This window comes from Malaclemys terrapin, chromosome 6, assembly GCF_027887155.1.
Source record: "Malaclemys terrapin pileata isolate rMalTer1 chromosome 6, rMalTer1.hap1, whole genome shotgun sequence".
In the NCBI taxonomy this organism is placed as follows: domain Eukaryota; kingdom Metazoa; phylum Chordata; order Testudines; family Emydidae; genus Malaclemys; species Malaclemys terrapin.
Genome location: NC_071510.1, coordinates 54,490,443 through 54,517,082, shown reverse-complemented (window position 1 = coordinate 54,517,082; position 26,640 = coordinate 54,490,443). Strand labels below are relative to the sequence as shown.

The 26,640-nt window shown below is 45.5% G+C and overlaps 2 protein-coding genes across 3 annotated transcripts in view; one reads left to right on the top strand and one right to left on the bottom strand.

The window, feature by feature from the left end:
- Positions 1 to 8,421: 8,421 nt before the first annotated feature.
- Positions 8,422 to 21,673, bottom strand: LOC128838849 (uncharacterized). 2 transcript variants are annotated; one of them, XM_054031298.1, is made up of 5 exons: positions 21,571 to 21,673; positions 18,151 to 18,468; positions 16,570 to 17,062; positions 14,779 to 15,048; positions 8,422 to 10,012 (listed from the first exon to the last, which is right to left on the bottom strand). In XM_054031298.1, exons 2-4 carry the CDS (start codon positions 18,323 to 18,325, stop codon positions 14,949 to 14,951), a joined length of 768 nt encoding a protein of 255 aa, XP_053887273.1. In that variant the 5' UTR covers positions 18,326 to 18,468; positions 21,571 to 21,673; the 3' UTR covers positions 8,422 to 10,012; positions 14,779 to 14,948. The 2 variants fall into 2 exon arrangements, with proteins under 2 accessions (XP_053887273.1, XP_053887272.1); XM_054031297.1 differs by lacking the exon at positions 21,571 to 21,673 and having other exon boundaries at positions 18,151 to 19,608.
- A 673-nt stretch (positions 21,674 to 22,346) lies between these two features.
- Positions 22,347 to 26,640, top strand: part of SLC12A2 (solute carrier family 12 member 2) — a 120,780-nt gene continuing 116,486 nt past the window's right edge. Inside the window, exon 1 of the mRNA XM_054031296.1 lies at positions 22,347 to 23,371. Within this exon, the coding sequence (XP_053887271.1) occupies positions 22,736 to 23,371 (636 nt within the window). The 5' untranslated portion in view covers positions 22,347 to 22,735. The remainder of the gene's footprint in view (positions 23,372 to 26,640) is intronic.

The window sequence follows — 26,640 nt, the reverse complement described above, 5'->3', positions numbered from 1 at the left end:
TTGTTCCATATTTACATTGCCCCATGGTTCCTGGATGCTGAGTCAATGTGGCACAAGATAGCAGAGTTTCAGGACTGCCTGCTTAACTTATGTCTGGCTGCATCAACCATTCCAGCAGATGAGCAGGTGGAGGTTGCATCTGAAGAAGTGAGGTTCTTACCCACGAAAGCTTATGCTCCCAGTACTTCTGTTAGTCTCAAAGGTGCCACAGGACCCTCTGTTGCTTTTTACAGATTCAGACTAACACAGCTACCCCTCTGATACAGGTGGAGGTTGTGACTCTTTGGCCATACTTCCTTTTTCCTCAGCCATGTTCCCATGTGAGCAAAGGGTAGTATATTTAGATACTATGTAAAAAGTAAGATATTAAAAGTAGTGTCTGGAAACTCAGTCTCTAACAATGACCAGTGTTAGATGCTTCAATGGAAGGTACAAAAAACTTCAAAGTAGCAATTTGGAATAACCTGCCCTCTGGGGAAGATTTTTTCCTAATCCAGTCATTTAGAAATTGGCTTGTATCCTGAAGCATAAAGGTTTATATCCCTAATTTTTTATTCTATCTAATGTAACTCTTGACATTTTCATTATCCATTTAAATGTCTAATACTTTTTTGCTTGATCTTATGGTAATGAGATCCACAGCTTAATGATGCATGAAGTGAAAAGCATTTTCTTTTATCAATTTTAAATTTTCTGCCTTTCAATTCCATCAAATGCCCCATTCTTGTGTTATGAGAAAGGATAAATAGGAGTTGCCCATTTTATCTTCTCCACCCCTTCTTTATTTTGTACACCTCTACCCCGATATAATGCGACCCGATATAACACGAATTCGAATATAACGCAGTAAAACAGCGCTCCAGGGGGGCGGGGCTGCGCACTCCAGCGGATCAAAGCAAGTTCAATATAATGCGGTTTCACCTATAATGCGGTAAGATTTTTTGGCTCCCGAGAACAACGTTATATCAGGGTAGAGGTGTATATACCTTCTACGTCCTAATTTCTCTCCTTTAAATTAAAGAACCGCAATCTTTTCAACCTCTCATTTCCATGCCTCTATTTATTTTAGTCACCTATTACTTGAAACCCTTCTCTATTTCTGCTATTTCCTTTTGAGGCAGGGTAACCAGAACTCAGTGTAGTATTCCAGGTAAGGATGTACCGTTCCTTAATTTAACGCCATTATAATATTTTCAGTATTATTTTCTATCCCATTCCTTATTCACCCTACACATGTTTTCTCTTTTAAAGCATTGCTGCACATTGAGCAGAGGTTTTCATTAAGCTGTGCTCAGTGAACACTCAGGTCTTTTTTCTTGATTGGTGACAGTTAACGTAGAATGCAGTAATGTGTATGTGTAGTTCAAATTATTCCTTACAATATGCATTTGTTAACACTGAATTTCATCTGCAATCTTGCTGACCGTTCACCTAGCTTTGTTAGGTCCCTCTGATAATCCTGAATTTATCCTAGAAAAGTTCAATAAAACTTTTCATGAATGGAAGGAAAATGGCTGCATACCTTATACAGTGGACGTTACCAGGCTTCTCTAGTTTGGAATGATTTGCCAGTGATTTCAGTACCCTAGTGTCCAATTCTTTGAATAGATACAGGTGAGTCACTACCTAAGCACTAAAATGCTTCAAGAACTCATTTTAAAAAAAAAAGAAATTAAAAAAGCTCAACTATAATACTTAGCATTGTTCAAGGATTCAATAATTTATATAGCATCTTATCCTGCCAACATATCTTGAGAAGCCACACAAAAGACGTACAATTAATACCAGTAATACAATCTGTATTCCCAAGATAAGGACTGAGAGCAAGGAGAAACAAATGCATTAGTACAAACTTATACTTTCAGCTTCTACTATTTATAGGATTATAATAGATTTGATTGCCTTTGGTGTTAGTAATGTCCTGGGTAAGTCTGTGGGAGGAACACAAGTGTAAAATTGAAAACTGTGAGGCTATTGTATGTTTTAAAATGTCCATCTCTAATTACACACAAGAATTTCAACTCAAGCTGTTTTCTTTCACTCATTATTATGTAAAGTAAAAGCTCATTGTCCTTGCTTTATGGGGCTGAGATCAGTGTAGGTATAGATTTGCATTATAGTTCTGCTTTCAATTGCTTATAATGTTATTTTTTCCTTTTATGATGAAATTGTTCATGTTTCATTTCATCCAAAGGAATAGTTCCTGCAGCTGGAATTCACTGGGTTGTAAAAGAGTCCTGACCCTACTCCCTTTTCACTGGCCATGCCCTCTGTACCAGCTGCTGGAAGGCGTGGTAGTGTAGGAGGCGTGGTGGCTCTTCTATGTTACCCAGAGATTCTTTGCCGCAGGAAGCTTTACAACTATTTTGTGCTGCCAGAGTTGTGCAAAGCTTCACCAATGCTCCAAAGCACTGTCTTTTTTTCCTCCCCACTCCCGAAGATAATTAAAGACACTTCATCTTAAAACTTCGTACTTGGTATAATCTACATGGTTCTTAGTGAGGAGTGCATGCTTTTCTAAGTTGGAAAGAATTTGTTTGAGAAATAATGGCAGTAAGAAATTAGGCCATGTACAATACTTTATTTTCCATAATGAAGGTTCAAACCTTGGACCCTACACAAAGCTTTGGGAGTTAGGTAGAATTCGATTCCCCTGGCTGTGCTCACCAAACTCCTCAGGACTACGTAGCCTCCCTTCTCTCCTCCCACCCCACTCTGCTCTTTACCATCTCTTAGCAGAAATGGCCAGTGAGTTTGCATATTAATAGATTCATCTGATCCTCCTTCATGTCCCCCCCATTTATCCATGCTCCTAAATCTCCCTGCATGCTGGGGCATAGCCCCCCGTGGACCTGTATTCAATGGTGTGCCAGGGGTTTAGATTCCCTGAATGGAATCTCAGAATCTTGACACTCCCTCCCCTCCAGTACAACTGCCCAAGTCCCACAACACCCAGGGTCCTCCATCCCCAAAGAAGTCACGTGCAGAGCTTCCTCCAAAAAAAAAACCATCCAAAATTTGATATATTTTAGCGACTAATAAAAGAACACTACTAACATATAATAAAAGCAGTGTGTGTTGCTTGTCCCTTGTGTTTAACTTAATTTGAACAATTCACCCCTTATTTTCAAATGCCTGGGAAAAATGCTGAGCTTTGCAGGAATCCCAGAAAGCCTATGCCAGACCAAGGAAGGGGCACAAATTCCATAACTGTAGGGCCCCTACAGTCAGTGCCCTGCCAGCAGCCCCCTCTGATTTATATCATGAGGCTCTGCAATACACATGGAGACCTCTGTTGATCTCAACTGTGGTGGTATAGTAGGGGGAGAGAGATGGTCCTTTGGGTGCTAAGTCAGTTTGACTATAAAGGTAAAACCAGAAACCAGAACCTTTTCACCTGAAAACTCTCAGCCAGCCAGTGCAGAGGATGGAACACAGGTTGAATATGCTCCCAGTCAGATACTCCATTTACCAAACATGCAGCCACATCTTGCATCAGCTTTGGTTTCCTGATGGATGTCAGGTGAAGCCCCTAAGTAGATTGCACCGCTATTATAGTATTATCAAAAGAAATTCCTGGGAGAGGACATTGCTAATGTCCCTTAAAGGATAACATTGAAACATAGAAGATGAATTTTGATAATACCCAGATTTTTTTTAATGGCACCCTTGAAAGCAGCCTGGTTGCAAAAAAATGGCAAAAATAGAGTACATGTAGAAGAGTACGAGTTGGGGTAATGGAAGCCTGAATGTATACAAGGATACATCAAAAAGCTTCTAGAGAACAAGCAAGTACCCTGAAATAAATTGTTGTACCTTTACAGCTGGCTGGCAGTACAGCTTTCCCATAGTTTTTCAGTCCAGAGGGCCTTAATCATGGGATTTGTCTGGCAATCTTTCAGAAGTGTGGTGCTATAATTAATATTTTTTCTGGTGGCTAGGATTAGTTTAATACAAATACAGGTAAGTTGCCACATGACTACGTGAGAATTGCTCAGGAATTCATCCAGTAATATGGGAAGAGAAATACAGTATTACTTAATACATTCATTTGGACAGACATCTGCAATAGATGTAAAGGACAAAATAAAGAACACAGTAGCAGAATACTATACTATGTGTACCTACCTTTGTAGTGCAATGGAAGGAGAGTAGAAGGGGTGAATGCAGGGATAAACACCTGTGCTCCATATTCAACATCCTCAAGTTCAGGATATCAGATGTGGCTGAAATATATATGGGCCTCAGTCTCCATTTCGTTACATCAGTCTTACACTGCTGTGACTCCATTGTGGTGAATGGAGTCAGACCAACATAAAACTGATGTAGGGATGGAAGATCAGGACCATATAAAATAATGTAAGTGCAAATATGTATGTATTAGATCTTATGGTTTAATTATAATAATGAACATGGAATATGATGTCCTTGAATACTATAACTTTTGAGATAAAAAATGTTTAAGAAATTTAGCTGCTCATTTAGTTACATGCCTCAAATAATAGGTATTGGTACTAAACCTTGATATTTAGACCAATAACAGATATATCCATTCCTGAAGGCAGTTTCTGTATCTTTGAACTACTTCATACATAGTGAACCACATATTTCCCTCCACATGCTCATTAGTTTATAGTATGGCATGTGAAACTTCATTTCCTTCTTCATGTCTTCTGCTAATAATCAGAGCCACTTTAACTTTGAATCTATTTCTGATTCCTGCCAAAAAAAATATGTCTGGTAATAAGAAGGCCCTCATCCAATAATGTCCTATTATTTTTCCATGTGTGCATATTTTTGGCTCATTCCTTTCTTTTCCAACTTTCCAAGCAAAGTTGGATTTTTCACTAGTTCTGTTTTTATAATCTTTGACAGGATTTTGAAGCGACACTCCTACAAATCTTTAGTGCTGTGGGTACATCTACACTACAGGGGGGAGTCGATTTCAGATACGCAAATTCAGCTACATGAATAGCATATCTGAATTCGACGTATCGCAGCCGACTTACCCCGCTGTGAGGACGGCGGCAAAATCGACTTCTGCGGCTTTCTGTCGACGGCGCTTACTCCCACCTCCACTGGTGGAGTAAGAGCGTCGATTCGGGGATCGATTGTCGCGTCCCAACGGGACGCGATAAATCGATCCCCGAGACGTCGATTTCTACCCGCCGATTAATGCCGGTAGTGTAGACCTAGCCTGAGTCACATTTTGAGGAAATATTTTATATGTAATATTGTGATAAAATAATCTTTTCTAGAACTTTAATCATGCATTATACCATTTTGATTTCATTGAGATGTTAATGTGTTATATTATGCTTTGTTCACCAGCGATACCTGCAATTCATTATAGTAATAATGTAAGTGGAACTGTATTAGGAAACATTTAATTAACTATTTCAGCTGGATATACCACTTTCTTCTCTGAATTATTGTGCAATGTTTCAGTATACTATTACATAACTTCTGTATTCCACCCCAGAGGTAGCTGCATTTCATCCATAATTAAATCCTTGCTATATATGAATTAAGTCCTTGCTATATATTCCATGCAGTGTGTAAAGTGTATCAAGTACTTCAGAAAGAAATAAGCTACTATAAAAATACTGTAAATGAAAAATGATGTATGGTAATATTTATTTGCAGTAGCTTATTAAATAAGTACAATGAAAACTGTTAGATTTATAACACATGAAAATTTGATTAATGATGAATTAATATATTGAAGGGTTCATGAATAGTTCTGTATCATGACTATAATATGACTTGATAGGTTACCCCCTTTTTATATATCTACGAAAACATTTGCTTATTAAACCAGAAATAGGCATTAAGCTAGTTATAATCATAATTTCCAAATTGAAATAGCTTACAAATGCCTTAAGAACCTGTGAGCAGTTATTTTGAGGTGATCATGTGATATTTATGCCTGTTTATACAATAGGTATGGTGCAGGGATGTGTGTGTGTGTGTGTGTGTGTGTGTGTGTGTGTGTGTGTGTGTGTGTGTGTGTGAAAATGAGATCCTTGCTGCTAAAAGGGAATGTCATGCTATTGGCTTGAACAACTTAAGTCAACTATGCTGAAAAAAACCCCTAGAAACTGCTCCTGCGGTTTCTCCCAGACCTAGCCTGAAATTCTTTATTCTGACATTATTTTCTGCATCATCCACTGTGTTTCTCAAGCTCTTATCTGTTGAACAAAGTCAAAATTTCACCATAGTTTACCATATTTTTCAGCTCAATTACTCTCTTTTATGTTCACCCCATGGACTTTGGAAGAAATCTCCTGCATTCTCTCTTTTATTATCTGTTCCTTTCAAGAAGTACTGGAGACCATAAAGAAATTTATAGACTAAGACAAAGGTATGTGATGTAAACCAAGCTATGTGGATTAAGCTTAAAATATGTTTATGTATTAAACACAAACTATGTGGACTAAACTCAAACTATGTTTAGGTTCACCTCCAGCAAAGTCCTCTGATGGACAGGAATTAAGAAAGGACCAGTATCCCCATCTTTTGAATCCACTATGGTCTCTCTTGCTCTCTCTCTACTACTACTAAAATTAGACATTTTTAAATCAGCAGGTCCAGCTAGCTTGCATCCAAGAGTTTTAAAAGAGCTGGCTGAAGAGATCGCTGGACCATTAATATTGATTTTTCAATAAGTCTTGGAGCACTGGGGCAGTTCCAGAAGACTGGAAAAAGGTAATCTTGTACGAATTTTTAAAAAGGGTAAACCAAATGACCCAGCTAATTATAGGCCTGTCATCCTGACATTGATCCCGTGCAAGCTAATGGAAAAGCTGGTATGGGGCTTGATTAATAAAAAATTAAAGGAGGGTAATGTAATTAATGCAAATCAATATGGGTTATGGAAAATAGATACTGCCAACCTAACTCAATATCCCTTTTTGATGAGATTACAAATTTGATTGCAAAAGGTAATAGTGTTGACGTAATATACTTGAACTTCTGTAAGACATTTTACTTGGTAACACGTGACATTTTGAATAAAAAACGAGAACAGTATAAAATTAACACGGCACACATTAAATGGATTAAAGACTGGTCAACTGATAGGTCTCAAAATGTAATTGTGAAAGGGGAATCCTCATCAAGTAGGTGTGTTTCCAGTAGGGTACCGCAGAGATCAGTTCTTGCCCCTACACTATTTAACATTTTTATCGACCTGGAAGAAAACATAAAATCTTTACCGATAAAGTTTGCGGATGACATAAAAATTGGGAGAGTGGTAAATAATAAAAAGGACAGGTCACGGATTTAGAGTGCTCTAGATCACGTTGTAAACTGGGCACAAGCAAATAATATGCATTTTAAGATGGCTAAACTAAATGTATACATTTAGGAACAAAGAATGTAGGTCATACTTACAGGATGGGGGACTCTGACCTGGGAAGTAGTGACTCTGAAAAAGATTTGGGGGTCATGATGGGTAATCAGCTGAACATGAGCTCCTAGTGTGTGACAATGTGCCAAAACAACAAATGCAATCCTGGGATGAGTAAACAGGGGAATCTTGAGGAGTAGAGAGGTTATTTTACCTCTGTATTTGGCACTGGTGTGATCATTCCTGGAATACTGTGTCCAGTTCTGGTGCCCACAATTCAAGGATAAATTGTTGATAAATTGAAAAGGGTTCAGAGAAGAGCCATGAGAACAATTAAAAGATTAAAAAAAACACGCCTTAGTGATAGACTCAAAGAACTTAATCTGTTCATTTTAACAAAGAGAAGGTTAAGGGGTGACTTGATTACAACCTATCAGTTCCTGCATGGGGAACAAATATTTAATAATGGGCTCTTCAACCATGCAGAGAAAGGCATAATACTATCCAATAGCTGAAAGTTACAGTTAGAGAAATTCAGACTGGAAATAAGGTATAAATTTTTACAGTGAGAATAATTAACAATTGGAACAATATACCAATGGTCGTGGGACATTATCCATCACTGACTATTTTAAAATCAAGATTGTATGTTTCTCTAAAATATCTGCTCTAGGAATTATTTTGGGAAAGTTGTAGGCCTGTGTTATGCAGGAGATCATACTAGAGGATCACAATGGGCCCTTCGGGCCTTGGATAGCCTGTTAGGTTGTCACCAAATTTGTTGTTGAGAAGTTAAATGCATCTAGAGGTGAAGGAGTTGAAAAATGAAATTTGGCACCTTATAGACTTTTGTGCGCAAAGTAAACACTTTTTTTTTTATTATTTTAAAAATATAATTGGGTAGGAGGTTTGGACTATCATGCTCTGGAAATGAAGGCCTTGATTTTTCAATGAATTACATATCGACAGACCTTTTCATTCATGCAGAGCTCATTGCAGCGTCCGGGCCTTTTATTATTATTATTTTAAAATAATAGCAACAAGTTATACATTTTGAAAAATTGAATCAAATAAACAGCAGCAGTCCTATTTCTCATTGCCCTTTAAAGAACATTTTGCATTTACAATGTCACAGATTGAATGTTGTGTCAAGCCATTTTCCAGGAGCTTCAAAACTGGCCAAAGATGTTATTTCCTACCCTCTTCTTTAAATTACTCAGTTCAGATACTGCCTGTGAGACGCTGCAATCATCCCTTATCCTGAAAATAGTTTTCAAATGTGAGAGTAATACATTTTGCCATTATCAGTTATCAAGAAAGTGTCCTAAACAGGTGTTAGGCTGACATTTTAAAAACAACTAAGATATTTATTTTGGTGGCTATTGTCATAATTCACACCTCTTTCTTTTGGGTCTATCAACCCAAATACAAACAGAAAAAAGCCATCTATTCATTCACGTTTTTAAACAGCTCTCATCACTGTAGTATTGAAGCACCTAAACCATTTTTTGCCAACTTGCAAAAAATATCTACTATGTTTGAAGGTTGTCCTATATAACGGAGATTAGGTGGTGTCCTCTACTTGGAATTCTTTTTTATAATACTATAATAGCAGTGCACTCTATTTGTGGGCTACACCTTACAACCCTCCAGAAACCAAAGCTGATGAAACATGTGGCAACCTGTTTGATAAATGGAGAATCTGACTGTGAGCATATTCAACCTGTGTTCCATGCTCTGCTCTGGCTGGCTGTGAGTTTCCAGGTGATGTTTAAGGTTACGGTATTGACATTTAAGTTCAGCAAAACTATGTATCAATGATAACCAGTATCTTCAACCCAAAGAAACCACTAGATTTCAAATTTGCACTAGTGAGAATTTGTAAAGGAAAATAAAAATAACGAAAACCTTCATTATCTGGTTTTATTTTTTGACAATACAGAAGCAGAAAAAAATAATTTATGCCTGTCTCTCCTCCACTGTGTAAGTGGTAGTTAGTGACTGTGGTGGTGGGACTTCCTGCTGTCTCCCCTCCAAGTCTGAGGATAGAAGGTGTTACCATTTGGTCCTGCTTCATCCCTTCTGTGATGTTATTGACATGAACTATGACCATATAGATCACTGTTGCAACCAAGGTCCTATAGTTGCACCAAATCTTGTACAAAGGAGGTCAAGTAAGGTGTCTATGGAAAGGTTGTAATTTGCTGGTTATGATTATACTGTCTCTATGTGTGTATCATTTTTGTATTTGAAGTTATGAATATTGGCCATGTACTTGTATTTGAATGTTTGATTCTCAGTAGCATCAGTGAAGCATTTGGTCAGCTTCTTGAGAAAGGACTATTCTGAGTAAGTGCCCAAGCAAGAAACACTTAACTGACAATGGACTTTGGAAGACACGAATCCACATCTGAGCTTTCCTGGGAACGTTCAAACTAACATGTAAACAATGGCATCGGCCTGCAAAAAGCTGACTCATTCATGGACATGTGACTTGCCCAGGTGGCTACAAACTCCATCTTGTTGCTGTGATTTTGCACGGAAGAACAAAGGGGTTTCCGCCCACAAGAGAGAATATAAAAGGTCCTGGAAGCCCCTCCATTTTGTCTTCAGCTGGCTCAAGAGATGGCTTCTCCACTCCAAAGAGATGCCTGAAAGAAACTGGAACAAAGGATTGTAACTATGGGGGTGTGAGTGATTGCTGCACCCAGGCCATAAGCCACAACATTGATCTAAAACGGACTGGGCCCAGACTAGTCTGTGAAATAAGCTTATTGGGACATCTCTGAGTGTGTGTATTCAGTTTCCTACTGTATTAGGTTTAGACTTGCATGTTTTGTTTTATTCTGCTTGGTACTGTACTTTGTTCTGTCTGTTATTACTTGGAACCACTTAAATCCTACTTTTTATTCTTAATAAGCAAAAGTAATTTTATTAACTCAGAGTAAGTAATTAATACCTGTGGGAGCAAACAGCTGTGCATCTCTCTCTATCAGTGTTATAGAGGGCGGACAATTTATGAGTTTACCCTGTATAAGCTTCATACAGAGCAAAACAGATTCATTTGGGGTTTAGGCTCCCAGAAAGACTGAATACTGGGTGCTGGGAAAGTCTCTGTTAACTGATTTCAGAGTGGTAGCCGTGTTAATCTGTATCAGCAAAAACAACGAGGAGTCCTTGTGGCACCTTGGAGACTAATAATTTGTTACTCTCTAGGTGCCACAAGGCTTTTTTCTGTTAACTGAAAAGCCCCTGGGCTAAGTGAATCTTAGGGTATGTCTACACTACGAAATTACTCCGATTTTACAGAAGCCAATTTTTGGGAACAGATTGTATAAAGTTGAGTGCATGCGTCCACACTAAGCACATTAATTCGGCGGTGTGCTTCCATAGTACCGTGGCAAGTGTTGCCATTCCGAGCAGTGCACTGTGGTAACTATCCCACAGTTCCCGCAGTCCCCACTGCCCATTGGAATTCTGGGTTGAGCTCCCAATGCCTGATGGAGCCAAAAATTTGTCGCGGGTGGTTATGGGTAAATGTCGTCAGTCAACCCTCCCTCTGTAAAAGCAACAGCAGACAATCATTTCGTGCCCTTTTCCCTGGATTGCCCGAGCAGACGCCATAATACGGCAAGGATGGAGCCCGTTCAGCTCACTGCAGCAGTTATGAGCATTATAAACACCTCACACATTATCATGCAGTTTACGCAGAACCAGAAGCTGAAAAACCAGGTGAGGAGGCGACGGCAGCGCGGTGACAAGAGTGATAAGGAATCATAGAATCATAGAATATCAGAGTTGGAAGGGACCTCAAGAGGTCATCTAGTCCAACCCCCTGCTCAAAGCAGGACCAATTCCCAGCTAAATCATCCCAGCCAGGGCTTTGTCAAGCCGGGCCTTAAAAACCTCCAAGGAAGGAGACTCCACCACTTCCCTAGGTAACGCATTCCAGTGTTTCACCACCCTCCTAGTGAAATAGTTTTTCCTGATATCCAACCTGGACCTCCCCCACTGCAACTTGAGACCATTGCTCCTTGTTCTGTCATCTGCCACCACTGAGAACAGCCGAGCTCCATCTTCTTTGGAACCCCCCTTCAGGTAGTTGAAGGCTGCTATCAAATCCCCCCTCATTCTTCTCTTCTGGAGACTAAACAATCCCAGTTCCCTCAGCCTCTCCTCATAAGTCATGTGCTCCAGACCCCTAATCATTTTTGTTGCCCTCCGCTGGACTCTTTCCAATTTTTCCACATCCTTCTTGTAGTGTGGGGCCCAAAACTGGACACAGTATTCCAGATGAGGCCTCACCAATGTTGAATAAAGGGGAACGATCACTTTCCTCGATCTGCTGGCAATGCCCCTACTTATACAGCCCAAAATGCCGTTAGCCTTCTTGGCAACAAGAGCACACTGTTGACTCATATCCAGCTTCTCGTCCACTGTGACCCCTAGGTCCTTTTCTGCAGAACTGCTACCTAGCCATTCGGTCCCTAGTCTGTAGCAGTGCATGGGATTCTTCCGTCCTAAGTGCAGGACTCTGCACTTGTCCTTGTTGAACCTCATCAGGTTTTTTTCGGCCCAATCCTCTAATTTGTCTAGGTCCCTCTGTATCCGATCCCTACCCTCTAGTGTATCTACCACGCCTCCTAGTTTAGTGTCATCTGCAAACTTGCTGAGAGTGCAGTCCACACCATCCTCCAGATCATTAATAAAGATATTAAACAAAACTGGCCCCAGGACCGACCCTTGGGGCACTCCGCTTGAAACCAGCTGCCAACTAGACATGGAGCCATTGATCACTACCCGTTGAGCCCGACGATCTAGCCAGCTTTCTATCCACCTTACAGTCCATTCATCCAGCCCATACTTCCTTAACTTGGCGGCAAGAATACTGTGGGAGACCGTATCAAAAGCTTTGCTAAAGTCAAGGAATAACACATCCACTGCTTTCCCCTCATCCACAGAGCCAGTTATCTCATCATAGAAGGCAATTAGGTTAGTCAGGCACGACTTCCTCTTCGTGAATCCATGCTGACTGTTCCTGATCACTTTCCTCTCCTCTAAATGTTTCATAATTGATTCCTTGAGGACCTGCTCCATGATTTTTCCAGGGACTGAGGTGAGGCTGACTGGCCTGTAGTTCCCCGGATCCTCCTTCTTCCCTTTTTTAAAGATGGGCACTACATTAGCCTTTTTCCAGTCATCTGGGACCTCCCCCGATCGCCATGAGTTTTCAAAAATAATGGCTAATGGCTCTGCAATCTCACCCGCCAACTCCTTTAGCACCCTCGGATGCAGCGCATCCGGCCCCATGGACTTGTGCACGTCCAGTTTTTCTAAATAGTCCCGAACCACTTCTTTCTCCACAGAGGGTTGGTCACCTTCTCCCCATGCTGTACTGCCCAGTGCAGCAATCTGGGAGCTGACCTTGTGCGTGAAGACAGAGACAAAAAAATCATTGAGTACATTAGCTTTTTCCACATCCTCGGTCACTAGGTTGCCTCCCTCATTCAGTAAGGGGCCCACACTTTCCTTGACTTTCTTCTTGTTGCTAACATACCTGAAGAAACCCTTCTTGTTACTCTTAACATCTCTTGCTAACTGCAACTCCAAGTGTGATTTGGCCTTCCTGATTTCACTCCTGCACGCCTGAGCAATATTTTTATACTCCTCCCTGGTCATTTGTCCAAGCTTCCACTTCTTGTAAGCTTCTTTTTTGCGTTTAAGATCAGCAAGGATTTCACTGTTTAGCCAAGTTGGTCGCCTGCCATATTTACTATTCTTTCTACACATTGGGATGGTTTGTTCCTGCAACCTCAATAAGGATTCTTTAAAATACAGCCAGCTCTCCTGGACCCCTTTGCCCTTCATGTTATTCTCCCAGGGGATCCTGCCCATCTGTTCCCTGAGGGAGTCAAAGTCTGCTTTTCTGAAGTCCAGGGTCCGTATTCTGCTGCTCTCCTTTCTTCCTTGTGTCAGGATCCTGAACTCGACCATCTCATGGTCACTGCCTCCCAGGTTCCCATCCACTTTTGCTTCCCCTACTAGTTCTTCCCTGTTTGTGAGTAGCAGGTCAAGAAAAGCTTTGCCCCTAGTTGGTTCCTCCAGCACTTGCACCAGGAAATTGTCCCCTACACTTTCCAAAAATTTCCTGGATTGCCTGTGCACCGCTGTATTGCTCTCCCAGCAGATATCAAGGTGATTAAAGTCTCCCATGAGAACCAGGGCCTGCGATCTAGCAACTTCTGCTAGTTGCCAGAAGAAAGCCTCGTCCACCTCATCCCCCTGGTCTGGTGGTCTATAGCAGACTCCAACCACGACATCACCCTTGTTGCTCACACTTCTCAACTTTATCCAGAGACTCTCAGGTTTTTCAGCAGTTTCATACCGGAGCTCTGAGCAGTCATACTCCTCTCTTACATACAACGCAACTCCCCCACCTTTTCTGCCCTGCCTGTCCTTCCTGAACAGTTTATATCCATCCATGACAGTACTCCAGTCATGTGAGTTATCCCACCAAGTCTCTGTTATTCCAATCACATCATAGTTCCCTGACTGTGCCAGAACTTCCAGTTCTCCCTGCTTGTTACCCAGGCTTCTTGCATTTGTGTATAGGCACTTAAGATAACTCATCGATCGTCCCTCTTTCTCAGCATGAGACAGGAGTCCTCCCCTCTTGCGCTCTCCTGCTTGTGCTTCCTCCCAGGATCCCATTTCCCCACTTACCTCAGGGCTTTGGTCTCCTTCCCCCGGTGAACCTAGTTTAAAGCCCTCCTCACTAGGTTAGCCAGCCTGCTGGCGAAGATGCTCTTCCCTCTCTTCGTTAGGTGGAGCCCGTCTCTGCCTAGCACTCCTCCTTCTTGGAACACCATCCCATGGTCGAAGAATCCAAAGCCTTCTCTCCGACTCCACCTGCGTAGCCATTAGTTGACTTCCACGATTCGACGGTCTCTACCCCGGCCTTTTCCTTGCACAGGGAGGATGGACGAGAACACCACTTGCGCCTCAAACTCCTTTATCCTTCTTCCCAGAGCCACGTAGTCTGCAGTGATCCGCTCAAGGTCATTCTTGGCAGTATCATTGGTGCCCACGTGGAGAAGCAGGAAGGGGTAGCGATCCGAGGGCTTGATGAGTCTCAGCAGTCTTTCTGTCACATCGTGTATCCTAGCTCCTGGCAAGCAGCAGACCTCTCTGTTTTCCCGGTCGGGGCGGCAGATAGATGACTCAGTCCCCCTGAGGAGGGAGTCCCCGACCACCACCACCCTCCTCCTCCTCTTGGGAGTGGTGGTCGTGGAACCCCCATCCCTAGGACAGTGCATCTTTTGCCTTCCAATCGGTGGAGTCTCCTTCTGCTCCCTTCCCTCAGATGGGTCATCTAGTCCACTCTCCGCATTAGTACCTGTAGAGAGAACATGGAAACGATTACTCACCTGTATCTCCATTGCTGGTGCATGGACGCTCCTCTTTCTCCTTCTGGACGTCACATGCTGCCAAACCTCCTCACAATCCTTCTGTCCCTGCTGCGCCTGCTCTGAATCTTCAGAACATTGTGGCCGTAGAAGCATCTCCTGACGTCTGTCCAGGAAATCTTCATTTTCCCTTATGCAACACAGAGTCGACACTCGTTTCTCCAGCCCTCGAACCACCTCTTCCAATATGGAGACCAGCTTGCACTTTGTACAGACAAAGTCGCTTCTGTCCTGTGGAAGAAAGACAAACATGGCACAACCTGTGCAGGTTACAACAGCTGATCGCTCACCTTCCATATCACCGTCCTCTTAAGAGCTTCCTCAACTGTTGCAGGAACTACTCAGAGAAACCTGCAGATGAAAGCCTCAGTGCGCTCTCCCCAAGCGAACTCCCAGGCAAACTCCCGCTGTTAGCCTCTGCTGTTCGCCGCCAAGGACATGGACACAGACTTCTCTCAAAGTGCGGGCCCCGGCAATGTGGACATCATGGTGTTAATGGGGCAGGTTCATGCCGTGGAACGCCAATTCTGGGCCCGGGAAACAAGCACAGACTGGTGGGATCGCATAGTGTTGCAGGTCTGGGATGATTCCCAGTGGCTCCGAAACTTTCGCATGCATAGGGGCACTTTCATGGAACTTTGTGACTTGTTTTCCCCTGCCCTGAAGCGCCAGAATACCAAGATGAGAGCAGCCCTCACAGTTCACAAGCGAGTGGCAATAGCCCTCTGGAAGCTTGCAATGCCAGACAGCTATTGGTCAGTTGGGAATCAATTTGGAGTGGGCAAACCTACTGTGGGGGGTTGCTGTAATGCAAGCAGCCAACGCAATCACTGAGCTGCTGCTATCAAAGGTAGTGACTCTGGGAAATGTTCAGATCATAGTAGATGGCTTTACCGCAATAGGATTCCCTAACTGTGTTGGGGCGATAGATGGAACCCATATCCCTATCTTGGGACCGGACCACCAAGGCAGTCAGTATATAAACTGCAAGGGGTACTTTTCAATGGTGCTGCGAGCACTGGTGGATCACAAGGGATGTTTCACCAACATCAATGTGGGATGCCGGGGAAAGGTTCATGACGCTTGCATCTTCAGGAACTCTGGTCTGTTTAAACGGCTGCAGGAAGGGATTTACTTCCCAGACCAGAAAATAACTGTTGGGGATGTTGAAATGCCTATAGTTATCCTTGGGGACGCAGCCTACCCCTTAACATCCTGGCTCATGAAGTCATACACAGGCACCCTGGACAGTAGTCAGGACTTGTTCAACTATAGGCTGAGCAAGTGCAGAATGGTGGTGGAATGTGCATTTGGACGTTTGAAGGGTCGCTGGCGCAGTTTACTGACTCGCTCAGACCTCAGCGAAACCAATATCCCCATTGTTATTGCTGCTTGCTGTGTGCTCTACAATCTCTGTGAGAGTAAAGGGGAGATGTTTATGGCAGTGTGGGAGTTTGAGGCAAATCACCTGGCCACTGATTACGTGCAGCCAGACACCAGGGCGATTAGAAGAGCACACCAGGAAGTGCTGCGCAGCAGAGAAGCTTTGAAAACCAGTTTCATGACTGGCCAGGCTACCGTGTGAGAGTTCTGTTTGTTTCTCCTTGATGAAAACTCCCCTTGGTTGACTCTAATTCCCTGTAAGCCAACCGCCCTCCCCCTTTCAATCACAGCTTGAGATGATAAAGTCACTATCATTTAAAAACCATGTATTCTTTATTCATTGATTATAAAAATAGGGAGATAACTCACAAGATAGCCCAGGTGGGGTGTGGGAGGAGTGGAGGAGGGAAGGAAAAGGCCACTTCAATACTTGTTGAATGACAGCCTTCTGTCCACTGGGGTGGAGTGGTTGGGTGCCCGGAGCCTCCCCCCCTCCGCGTTCTTGGGCATCTGGGTGAGGCGGTGGCTATGGAACTTGGGGAGGAGGGAGGGCCGTTAAATAGGGGCTGCAGCAGCAGTCTCTCCAGCTGACGTTCCTGAACCTCCACCAGACGCCGGATCATGTCCATTTGTTCCCGCAGTAGCCCTAGCGTTGCATCCTGCCTCCTCTGATCTTCCTGCCGCCACCTCTCCTCACGGTTACTGACTGCTTTCCTGTCCTGTGCTATTGTATCCCTCCACACTTTCTGCTGAGCTCTTTCAGTGTGGGATGCCTGCATGAGCTCAGAGAACATTTCATTGTGCGTGCGTTTTTTTCGCCACCTTATTTGGGACAGAGGAGGGAGGCTTGAAACATTTGCAGCTGCGGGAAGAAAAAAAGGGAGAGAAGTATTTAAAAAGATACATTTTAAAGAACAATGGATATACTCTTTCACGGTGAACAACACTATTCACATTACATAGCACATGTGATTTCAGTACAAGGTAATTTTTTGCATCTTATATTGAGTGCCTGCGGCTTTGGTGTTAATGATCAAACACGCCTGGCAACAGAATTCAGGTTGCAGGCAGCCATGGTAAGCCATAGTCTTTCGGCTTCTGCAACCTTCATAACAGCAGCGCCCTCATTTTCCATACCAAGCAAAGCCCATTGAGTTGTCCATTTTGGGCTGTGGTTTTCGTGTTAATGTGCAGCAGCAGAAACCAAACTAACCCCCCCCCATTCTTTTCTCTGGGACGACCGCTTTAACCCTCCCCCCACCGTACTGCGTGGCTGGTATCAAGGAAGATCCCTGCTAGCCAAACGCGAACAGCTCAGCGTGAAGCCCCCCCCATCCTCTTCTCTGTGATGATCGCTTTAACCCTTCCCCAACCGCATGGCTAGCATCAGGGAAGATCCCTGCTAGCCAAACGCGAACAGCTCAGCGCCAATGCCCCTCCCCTCCCCCAACCGCTTGGCTAACTGTGGGGAGGATTTCTTTTCAGCCATAGGCAAACAGTAGGAACGGTCACCTATGAATGTCCCCTTAATTAAATTCCCGTATTTCAATCAGGTTACCATGAACTATATCACTCTCCTGAGGATAACACAGAGAGATAAAGAACGGATGTTGCTTGAATACCAGCAAACACCAGGACCATACGCTGCCAGGCTTTGTCATGCAATGATACCAGATTACTTGCTACTAGCATGGCGTGGTAAAGTGTCCTACCATGGAGGATGGAATAAGGCTGCTCTCCCCAGAAACCTTCTGCAAAGGCTTTTAGAGTAACTCCAGGAGAGCTTCATGGAGATATCCCTGGAGGATTTCCGCTCCATCCCGAGACATGTTAACAGACTTTTCCAGTAGCTGTACTGGCCACGAATGCATCCCAAGTCCTCAGGGCAAATAAATCATTAAAAAACGCTTGCTTTTAAACCATGTTTTATATTTACAAAGGTACACTCACCAGAGCTACCTTCTATGGCTTCATGGTCTGGGATACCGCCTTGGGAGGGTTGGGAGAGCATTTCAGTCAGGGTGAGAAAAAGATCCTCGCTATCGGGGAGAACAGCGTGCCGTATGCTCTCCTCAACGTCATCCTCCTCCTCATCATCTTCCCTGTCCGCAAAATCCTCAGGCATGGCAACTGGAGTGTCTAGCTCAGCAAGACAGGAGTGGAGGGAAGCCTTCTCTGGCAGGGGGTTTTGTTCTCAGTGGTATCCCAGCACATCTTGTGACAGTGTTGAGGGAGTTTTTGTGACCAAACCCATCACACCTTCCATGGCTCAGGATGGTTGAGGGGGAGAAAAGAAATAGAATGACCAAACTTTCAAAATGAACAATTGGGCCACACAGAAAGGGAAGAGAATGGGAACATCTGTAACATATGAAGGAAAGAAGTGTATCTGTCATACAAGGAGGGAGAGAATTTTACTGCACGCATAGAATGGATTTGGAAGCTGAGGTGGGGAAAATGATGCTCACTTCACCCTCCTTCACCAGCCGCTCTCTCCTCCATTTATCATTCACTCATCTCCAGGTACCCACTCATTCTCTACTCATTCACTCCAGTGATATTTATTTTCTTCCCCACCTGACAGGAGAGCAGGTATAGTGGGAAAGGGACACATCCTCAGAAAAAGGGAAAGGATACTTTTAGAGCTGCTCAAAATAATTTTGTATGAAAAGTTTTTACATTACAAAAATGGCCTTTTTAAAAAAAAATTATGAATTATTGATATTGAAATGTTCCTTTTTGTGAAGTTTCTGCAATTTTTTTTACCGATTTTACTCAAATCATTTTTGAAAATTTTCATTTACCACCACCTTATTTTTAGTAAAAGTCGCATGGAAAATTCCACAAAATGACAGGCCCATTTTAAGTCCTGTATAATGGAAACTTTGCATATTTTTGTGAAATTGTTTTACTATTTTTTTGCCACCTCTAGATACTTTAAAGTCAGGGTCTAAGGGGTAGAATATAGAATCTTCCGTATGGGTGGAGCTTGTCTCTCTACTCAGAGGAAGACCTACACATATTGCATGGAGTTTCCCCTTGAAGAGAGAAAAAACACATTGCCCATTACAGAATGGGCTTCCCCCAAGTCCTGCTTATAAAAGGCAGAGTCCAAGTCCAGTTAGCTTTGGTGTCAACAGGGCTCCTGTCCTGCAGACTAGAAGAAGAGCAATAACATCTTTAAAGATCCCAGAGTCCCTGAGGACTGGAAAAAGAAGAGAAGTGACCCCTTGGTAGTGCCTGAAGATTTAGAATGAGGGGTTATCTTACCAGACTTCCCCAGCTAACTTTTTAAGGTATGAGAAGCCAGGGCCTGTGAGGCAGAGCTTGGAGAGACCCCATGTGGGCATTGGCATCGAAATGGAGACAACGGGAATGTTAGGGCCATTGGGACAGCAAGGGAGGCAGGGGGCCAGCAGATGGGGGGGGGGGGGGGGGGAAGAGAACTGGAGCAGGTGACAGGGAGGGTAGGCAGATGAGGGCAAAATGTAAGTTGATTTGAGGGGGGTTGGAAGAAGCAAGTTGGAGTGAATGTGGTAAGCTGTGCCATGGTGCCTGGAGGAACAGGCAGGGCTGGTAACTCTCATACTGACACGGGGGCAGGCCACACTCTTCTCTTCAGGTAGTCACCCCTGTGTACCTGCCAAGTGTCACACACCTGCATGACATTATGTCTCTAGGGACTCCTCCCCCTTTCACCTATCCCCCCAGCTCAGACTGTCAGGCAGAGAGCAAGACTTAGGCCTGGTCTACAGTACAGCGTTACGTTGACATAAGGCATCTTACGTCATCCTAATTATGTCAGTGTCTACACTACAGCCTTGCTCCTGCTGATGTAAGTGCCCTATTCCACTGACATAACTCCACCTGCATGAGAGGCATAGGGCTTATGCTGGTGTAGTTAGGGTGATGCAGTGTTCCTGTAGACCAGGGGGTGGACAAACTATGGCCCACAGGCTGGATCCAGCCCCTCTAGCCCGTGGAATTGCCACCCCCGTGGGGGCGGGGGCAGATACCCGCAGGCCAGGGCAGCGCATGGAGCCCTCTGTCCCCGCTCCCTCAGGGGTCGCAGGGATGTGGTGCTGGCTGCTTCCCAGAGCAGTGTGGGGCCAGGGCAGGTGGGGTGCTTGTCTTAGTCCTGCTGCACACCGCTGCCACCGCAGAGCCGCTCCAGGTAAGTGGTGCCGGACTGGAGCCTGCACCCCAAGGCCCTGCCACACCCTTACCCCCTGCCTTGAGCCCCCTGCTGCACCTCACACCCCTCCTGCACCACAACCCCCTGCCTTGAGCCCCCAACCCCCTCCTGCATCCCAAACTCCTGCCCTGAGCCCCCTGCCGCACTCCACACCCCTCCTGCACTGCAACCCCCTGCCCTGAGTCCCCTCCAGTACTCCCCACTCTTCCCTGCAGCGCAACCCCCTTTCCTGAGCCCCCTCCAGTACTCCCCACTCGTCCCTGCAGCCCAACCCCCTTTCCTGAGCCCCCTCCAGCATCCCAACCCCCTGCCCAGCCCTATATTCATGGCCCTGCATGCAACTTCCCCACCCAGATGTAGCCAAAAAGTTTGCCCACCCCTGCTGTAGACACTGCATTTCTTACATCTGCTGTTGGCTGTCATTCTTGTCAATTTCACAGATCTCTGCTGGAGCCTTGAAATTGACAAAAAAGGCTAGTAGGCTCCCTACTGTGAACCCAGTGCCAGCTCACAACTCCAGCTGTCACACCGGAGGGGGCTCCACTTGGAGCTCAGCTGCTCCCCCAGGCTCCTGGATCCCCGCTGCTCCGCACTGGGAGCCCAGTTGCATGCAGATTCCTGGTTCCCTGCTGGGAGCAGGAAGCTGAGGGGTTGGGGGGGGGGGGGGGGCAGCCAGGCTTTGAGACTGGATGACAGGAGGGAGCCTGAGCAGTAGCCTAGTTCCCAGCAGCACAGAGCTGAGAGCCCAGGGGGCAGGTGAGCTCTCAGTGAGGACATAGGTATAGGAACTAAGGATGCAGGGGTTGCTGCAGCACCTTCAGCCTGTGCCCAGAGTCCCAACCGCTGCCCACCTCCATCTGGGGTCCCAGCTGCCGGCCCCCTTACCGCTGTCAATGCCCCCCCCCCCAGAACTCCCAGACCCAGCTCTTGGGGGCACAGACAAGGGGGGGAGTTTGGGGACCACTGCTTTTCAGTTTGGTTAGCTGGCTTTGAGCACCCCCACTATAACAAGTGTTCCAGCACCGTTGAGCCGGGAGCTGTGCAGGGAGGTGGGAGCCTGGGCTCTCAGCCCCCACACGGCCCCTCTGAAGTGGGTGGAACACTCCTGGTGAGGACCCGTCTCGCCCCACAGGCAGAAGAAGGGTAACGTGAACATGGAAAACGGCAGTAATTACCGTAACCCCCAGGCTCCTGCTGCTCAGCATCCCCCTGACCTACTCCCGACGCCTCCTGCTTCAAGCAGCCTCCAGCCCCCTCCCGCCTCGGCTAGCCCACACCTCCCCGTCGCCCCAAGAGCTTCGCCTCTGGCTCTTCTCGCGAGATCTCGCACCGCGCCGCAGCCTGCAGACTCAGAGCCGGCGGGCTGATAACTTTCAAACCGGGGGAGCGGGCGAGCGCGAGGCTAGGCCCCAGGGGGCAGGACGGAGCCACCGGCACTAGCACCAGTCGCCACCGCGGGGTCAGGCTGAGGCTGCGTGGGCAGCGCGATCACAGCCTGCCGCCTCCCCCCTCCCTCCGAGGAGGCGGCGGATGCAGCAGTAGCGGCGCTAGCATCCGCCCCAGAGTGGGGTGTCTCCTCCCGCCGCAACGCGGCCGGCAGGAAGGTGCAGGAGGAGCCTCCGAGACAGGCGGCGCCCCCAGCTGCCGCACCAGCCCCGGGAAGGGAAGCGGAGCCAGGCCCGTTGGGGCCGAAGGCGAGCGAGTCCCAGTGGACGGGGAGTGGAAAGGAGCCACTTCCGCCGCCAGCCCGGCCTCGTGTCGCTTTAAAGACCCAGCCCCGAGCCGCGGCGCGGAGCGGCGATTGGCTGAGCCCGGCCCGCTCTGCCGGCTGCTCGCAGCGCGGCGCTGTCAGTGCCTCGGGGCTGGGCGAGCGCCGCTCCGCCTCCTGCTCGGGGTATCAGTGCCGTGCGTGGGGCCCTTGCTCGGGGTGTCGGGCTCGCCGCTCGCCGGCGTCAGGGTGGCTCTGGGGTTAGGTCAGGCAGCTCAGCGGGGAGCGGGCACCGCGTGTTTCCTCAGCCGGGACGCCTGGCCGGGGGCGGGGGTCGCTGGCCCCGCGCGGAGTGCCGGTGCGGAGCGCGCAGCAAGGCGGCTGTTACTGCCCGTCTCTCCGGGATCAGGGGCTTGTTGCGGGCGGACGAGACAGAAGAGCCGCCCCGGCAGTAGCAGCATCATCATCACCTGGCGCTGCGGCGGAGGGAGGGGAGAGGCGAGGAGGGGCGGCGCGTTGCGTGGTCTGGGGCAGCCCGGCTGGTGGTTGGACGTTTAAAGCAGCGGAGCCGCCGCTCGGGTTTCAGAGACAGCCGGGGCTGTCGCTTGTTCGCTGCAGCCTGAGCCGGAGACATGGAGGGGAAACAGCCGCCGTCCGGCTCCACCCGGCAGCAGCAGGCGACAGTAGCGGCGGGAGGCGCTGAGGAATCGTCACGTTTGCCGGCTCGCGTTGGGGATGCGCCGGCCGCAGGCGCTGAGCCCGAAGCGGGGCTGTCTCCGGCGACAGCGGCCGGGGATGCGCTGTGCAGACCGCTGGGTCCGAGCCAGAGCCGCTTCCAGGTGGACCTGGTGGCAGAGGGCTCTGGCCGGGCGGCGGCGGACGAGCCCCAGAAACCTGGCGGGCAGGGCGGCGCGGCGGCGAAGGGCAGCGAGGAAGCCAAGGGCAGGTTTCGGGTGAACTTTGTGGACCCATCGGCCGGTGATGAGAGCCCGGCTGAGCACGGCGGGGACCTGGAGGGCGGCGGTGTCAGCTTCCAGAACGGGGGCGACACGGTGCTGAGTGAGGGCAGCCTCCACTCTGGGGGCGGTGGCGGCGGGCATCACCACTACTACTATGATACCCACACCAACACCTACTACCTGCGCACCTTCGGCCACAACACCATGGACGCCGTGCCTAGGATAGACCACTACCGGCACACGGCCGCCGAGCTGGGCGAGAAGCTCATCCGGCCCAGCCTGGCCGAGCTGCACGATGAGCTAGACAAGGTAAGAGACTGCAGGCATCTCCATTCCTCAGCCCAGTGCTTCAGAGCCTGATGGTGCCCATGCTTAGAGTCGCCCCGCTTCCTTCCTCTTTCCACGTGGGGGCCAGATAACTCAGATCTGAGCTGAGCAGGGGCCGCTGGGTTGAAATAGGAGGCCTTTGCCCCCCCCGCCCGTCTGAATTTGGCCAACGGAGAAACAACTAGAAGACATCCCTCCCCCCCCGCCCCAGGTCTGTTCCCGTTGTCCACGAGCCGGTTTGAGATAAATGTAGATTTGTATTGGGAGGAAAACGGAAACAACAATAACTTGCCACTCAGCGATATAAAGGTGTGCAGGAATTGGGGCACGGAGCAGTAGGAACTAGTCACAGTTATACCTGTAATGAGTTTATTGCAACTGAGAGGAGAATCTATGATCGGGTAGATAGGGAAAAGGTAATTACAAGTAAGAGATTCGCTCTCCCAAGTGGGAGTCATTAAATCATTCTGCTCTCCTTCCTTACACAAAAAATAGAAGAGCTCACATGAAACACTCTTTACCCCTTATTTTGAATTAAAGCCTGTTTTGGAAGGGAAGGAAAAGTAAGTTTCATTATTGTAATTGAGTCTCTTCCTTGTCTATCTTCTTTGCAGGTTCCTTTAAATTCTATTGGGTACTAGATATAACAAGACTTTAAGCTTCTGCCACCTTTTGGAGTAGTCAGTATGTTGCTGGAGACATAACAGTTAAAGCTTCTGCATAGTGTATAGATATGCTTTTCTAAAAGAGATATCTAGTTCAAACAGAAGTCAAGGGAAGTTCTATGGTCTGTTCTATACTGGGTTCAGACTAAATTATAGCAATGGCTCATTCTGGCTTTATAATCTCTGAATATCTTAAGATGCTGATATCTTGCTGAATGAAACCTGCGTTTATGGACATGGGTTAGAGACTTTTTAATTTTAAATTACTAATTAAAGACTATTTCTGGTCTAGGTAAAACTTGGCAAATGTGAATTACTTTTTGTTAAGACTCTTTGGAGATAAATATAAGGAAAATTGTGTGTTCTGACCTCTTTTCATCCTAGCTCTCAATGCTTTGTATTAGCAGTTGTGCTTAATAGCATTGTTTTGTCTTCAGTAACTTTTTCCCCTTTGTACTACTGATTAGTGCATACCACAAAGCTATTTCCTTTTCTCATATATTTCTAATAGAATTTCACCTAAATTAATTTAGAGCTTAGCCTGTTTTAAATTCATGATGCATTGTATTTGACACTAGCTCATATAGTCTGCATCGTTGATCTACTTCCTTCTGAATTCTAAATACTTAATTTAAAAATGCTCATTGCGTGCACTATATAACTCCTGCTAAGATTAGTAGGAGTAACACACATTGTGAACAGATTATACAGTATAATTCTCAAGTCATAACTTCATAAAAAATAGATAGAGTCAAACATTTGACCCAAGGCAGTGGGAAGAGGCAACTGCTGTGTTTCATGCAGTTCAGAGCAGGTTTGTTGAGTCCTGTTAAAACCTTGAATCTAGAGCCACTTAAATAGACCGCTGTATCACCAAAAGTGCTGAAGTTTCCACGTGTCCAATGTAAATGCTAACACACTTATTTGAAATGTGATGTTTTTCTATGTGTGTTTTCTATCTTATCGGTAACAATTAAATATTACTGTTGTTCCTATCATCTTTCTTGTCTTATCTCATTCATATTTCTCTCCCTTAGAATCCTGTTTATAAATTAATGTGGAACATGAGTGGCCATTTACCATTATTTTGGTTTCTTTCATGTATACAACATATAGAGTTTGTGCGTGGAGTATCTGGCATTAATCCAACATGTGGGGTGGGGAAAAAAAATCTTTCTTGGGGGGATGGGAAGAGGGATAGTGCTTAAATATTCTTTCCATCACAATCCAACGTAATTTAAACCATAAGATTTAGAATTTGAACCTCAGAGGTTCGACAGGATTTCACGGCTTTGATTACAGCATAGCAATTGAAGAAGCAATCTAATTCTAAGCCTATGACTTCATGAGCTTTTCAACTTCCTTAAGCTACATTTTGGGGTGAAACTTTGCATGTTTGTTCTAAACAAGCATGATTCCTTGAACACATTTTATTAGGTAGAGTTTTACTAAGCTTCCTGAGTTATTATCTTGGTTCGGGGAGGGGGTGGGGGGCAGGGAGACAGCAGGGGTATATGTGGGGAGATAGTACTTCACAACTTAACCACTTATTATTTTGATGCTTTGCTTTAAAAAAAATATATATCAAATTTAATAATTTTAAAACTTGTCATGGATTTGTTCCTTGGTGTAGACAAGTGTCTGTGTAAAAAAAACTTGATACTTTTTCAAACACACAACTTGTTGTTTCTGTAAGTGTAATATGCATTTTCCTCTAATTTTTGAACAATCTGGTATTACAAATGTATGAAAAGATAATTGTTATAATTGGAACGCTGCACATTGAATAATATTTAGCTCTTCAGTGTGCTTCACCTTCAAAGCACCTAATAGATAGTAGCAAGTAAATGCCCTCAACTCTCCCGTCAGGTAGAGAAGTATCCTTAGTTTTAGAGATACGAAAAGTGAAATGGTGAGGGTAAGTCTGACAGATGTAGTTTGTCTGATAAAGGAACTTGGGCATTCTAAATACATGTGTATGTTATATATAATTGCATCTAATGCCTCTGTCTTTACCTCTCTTGAAGCATGTAGTTGTGGTATTTCTATTATATATGCATCTGGAGGCCACACAATGCTGCCATTTCTTAAAACATTGGGGTGTCGAGTTTAGAAACAGATGGCACAACATGGCCTTGTCAATTTCACCTGGTTTTTTTTTTTTTTTTTTTTTAAAACCCTATGAAAATAAACAACCTCCCTCTCCTCTTCTCCCCCCCCCCCCCCCCACAACTTCAGGTGCTTCTAACTTCCAGTCATGGGTTTAGACCACTAGACTATGCCTTTATTACATCTGCACACTTGAACATGATGCAATCAGTGAAGGATATTCTCCAGCTTTTTTGTAATACAAAAGTTATATTAATCTAATACAGTTAAAAATTATAACTTGTGATTCTCACAATAACTGTAACTATCTTCATATACATGTGGAGATGGCAAAGACTTAGTAGTGCAGCTCACGTAAATTGTCATTGTGCCTTTTGGGTATGTCTACACTACAGCTGAGAGCAAGCCTCTTGGCTTGGGTAAACAGACTTGCACTAGTGGGGCTTAAGCTAGTGTGCTAAGTGTTGACATTGTTGC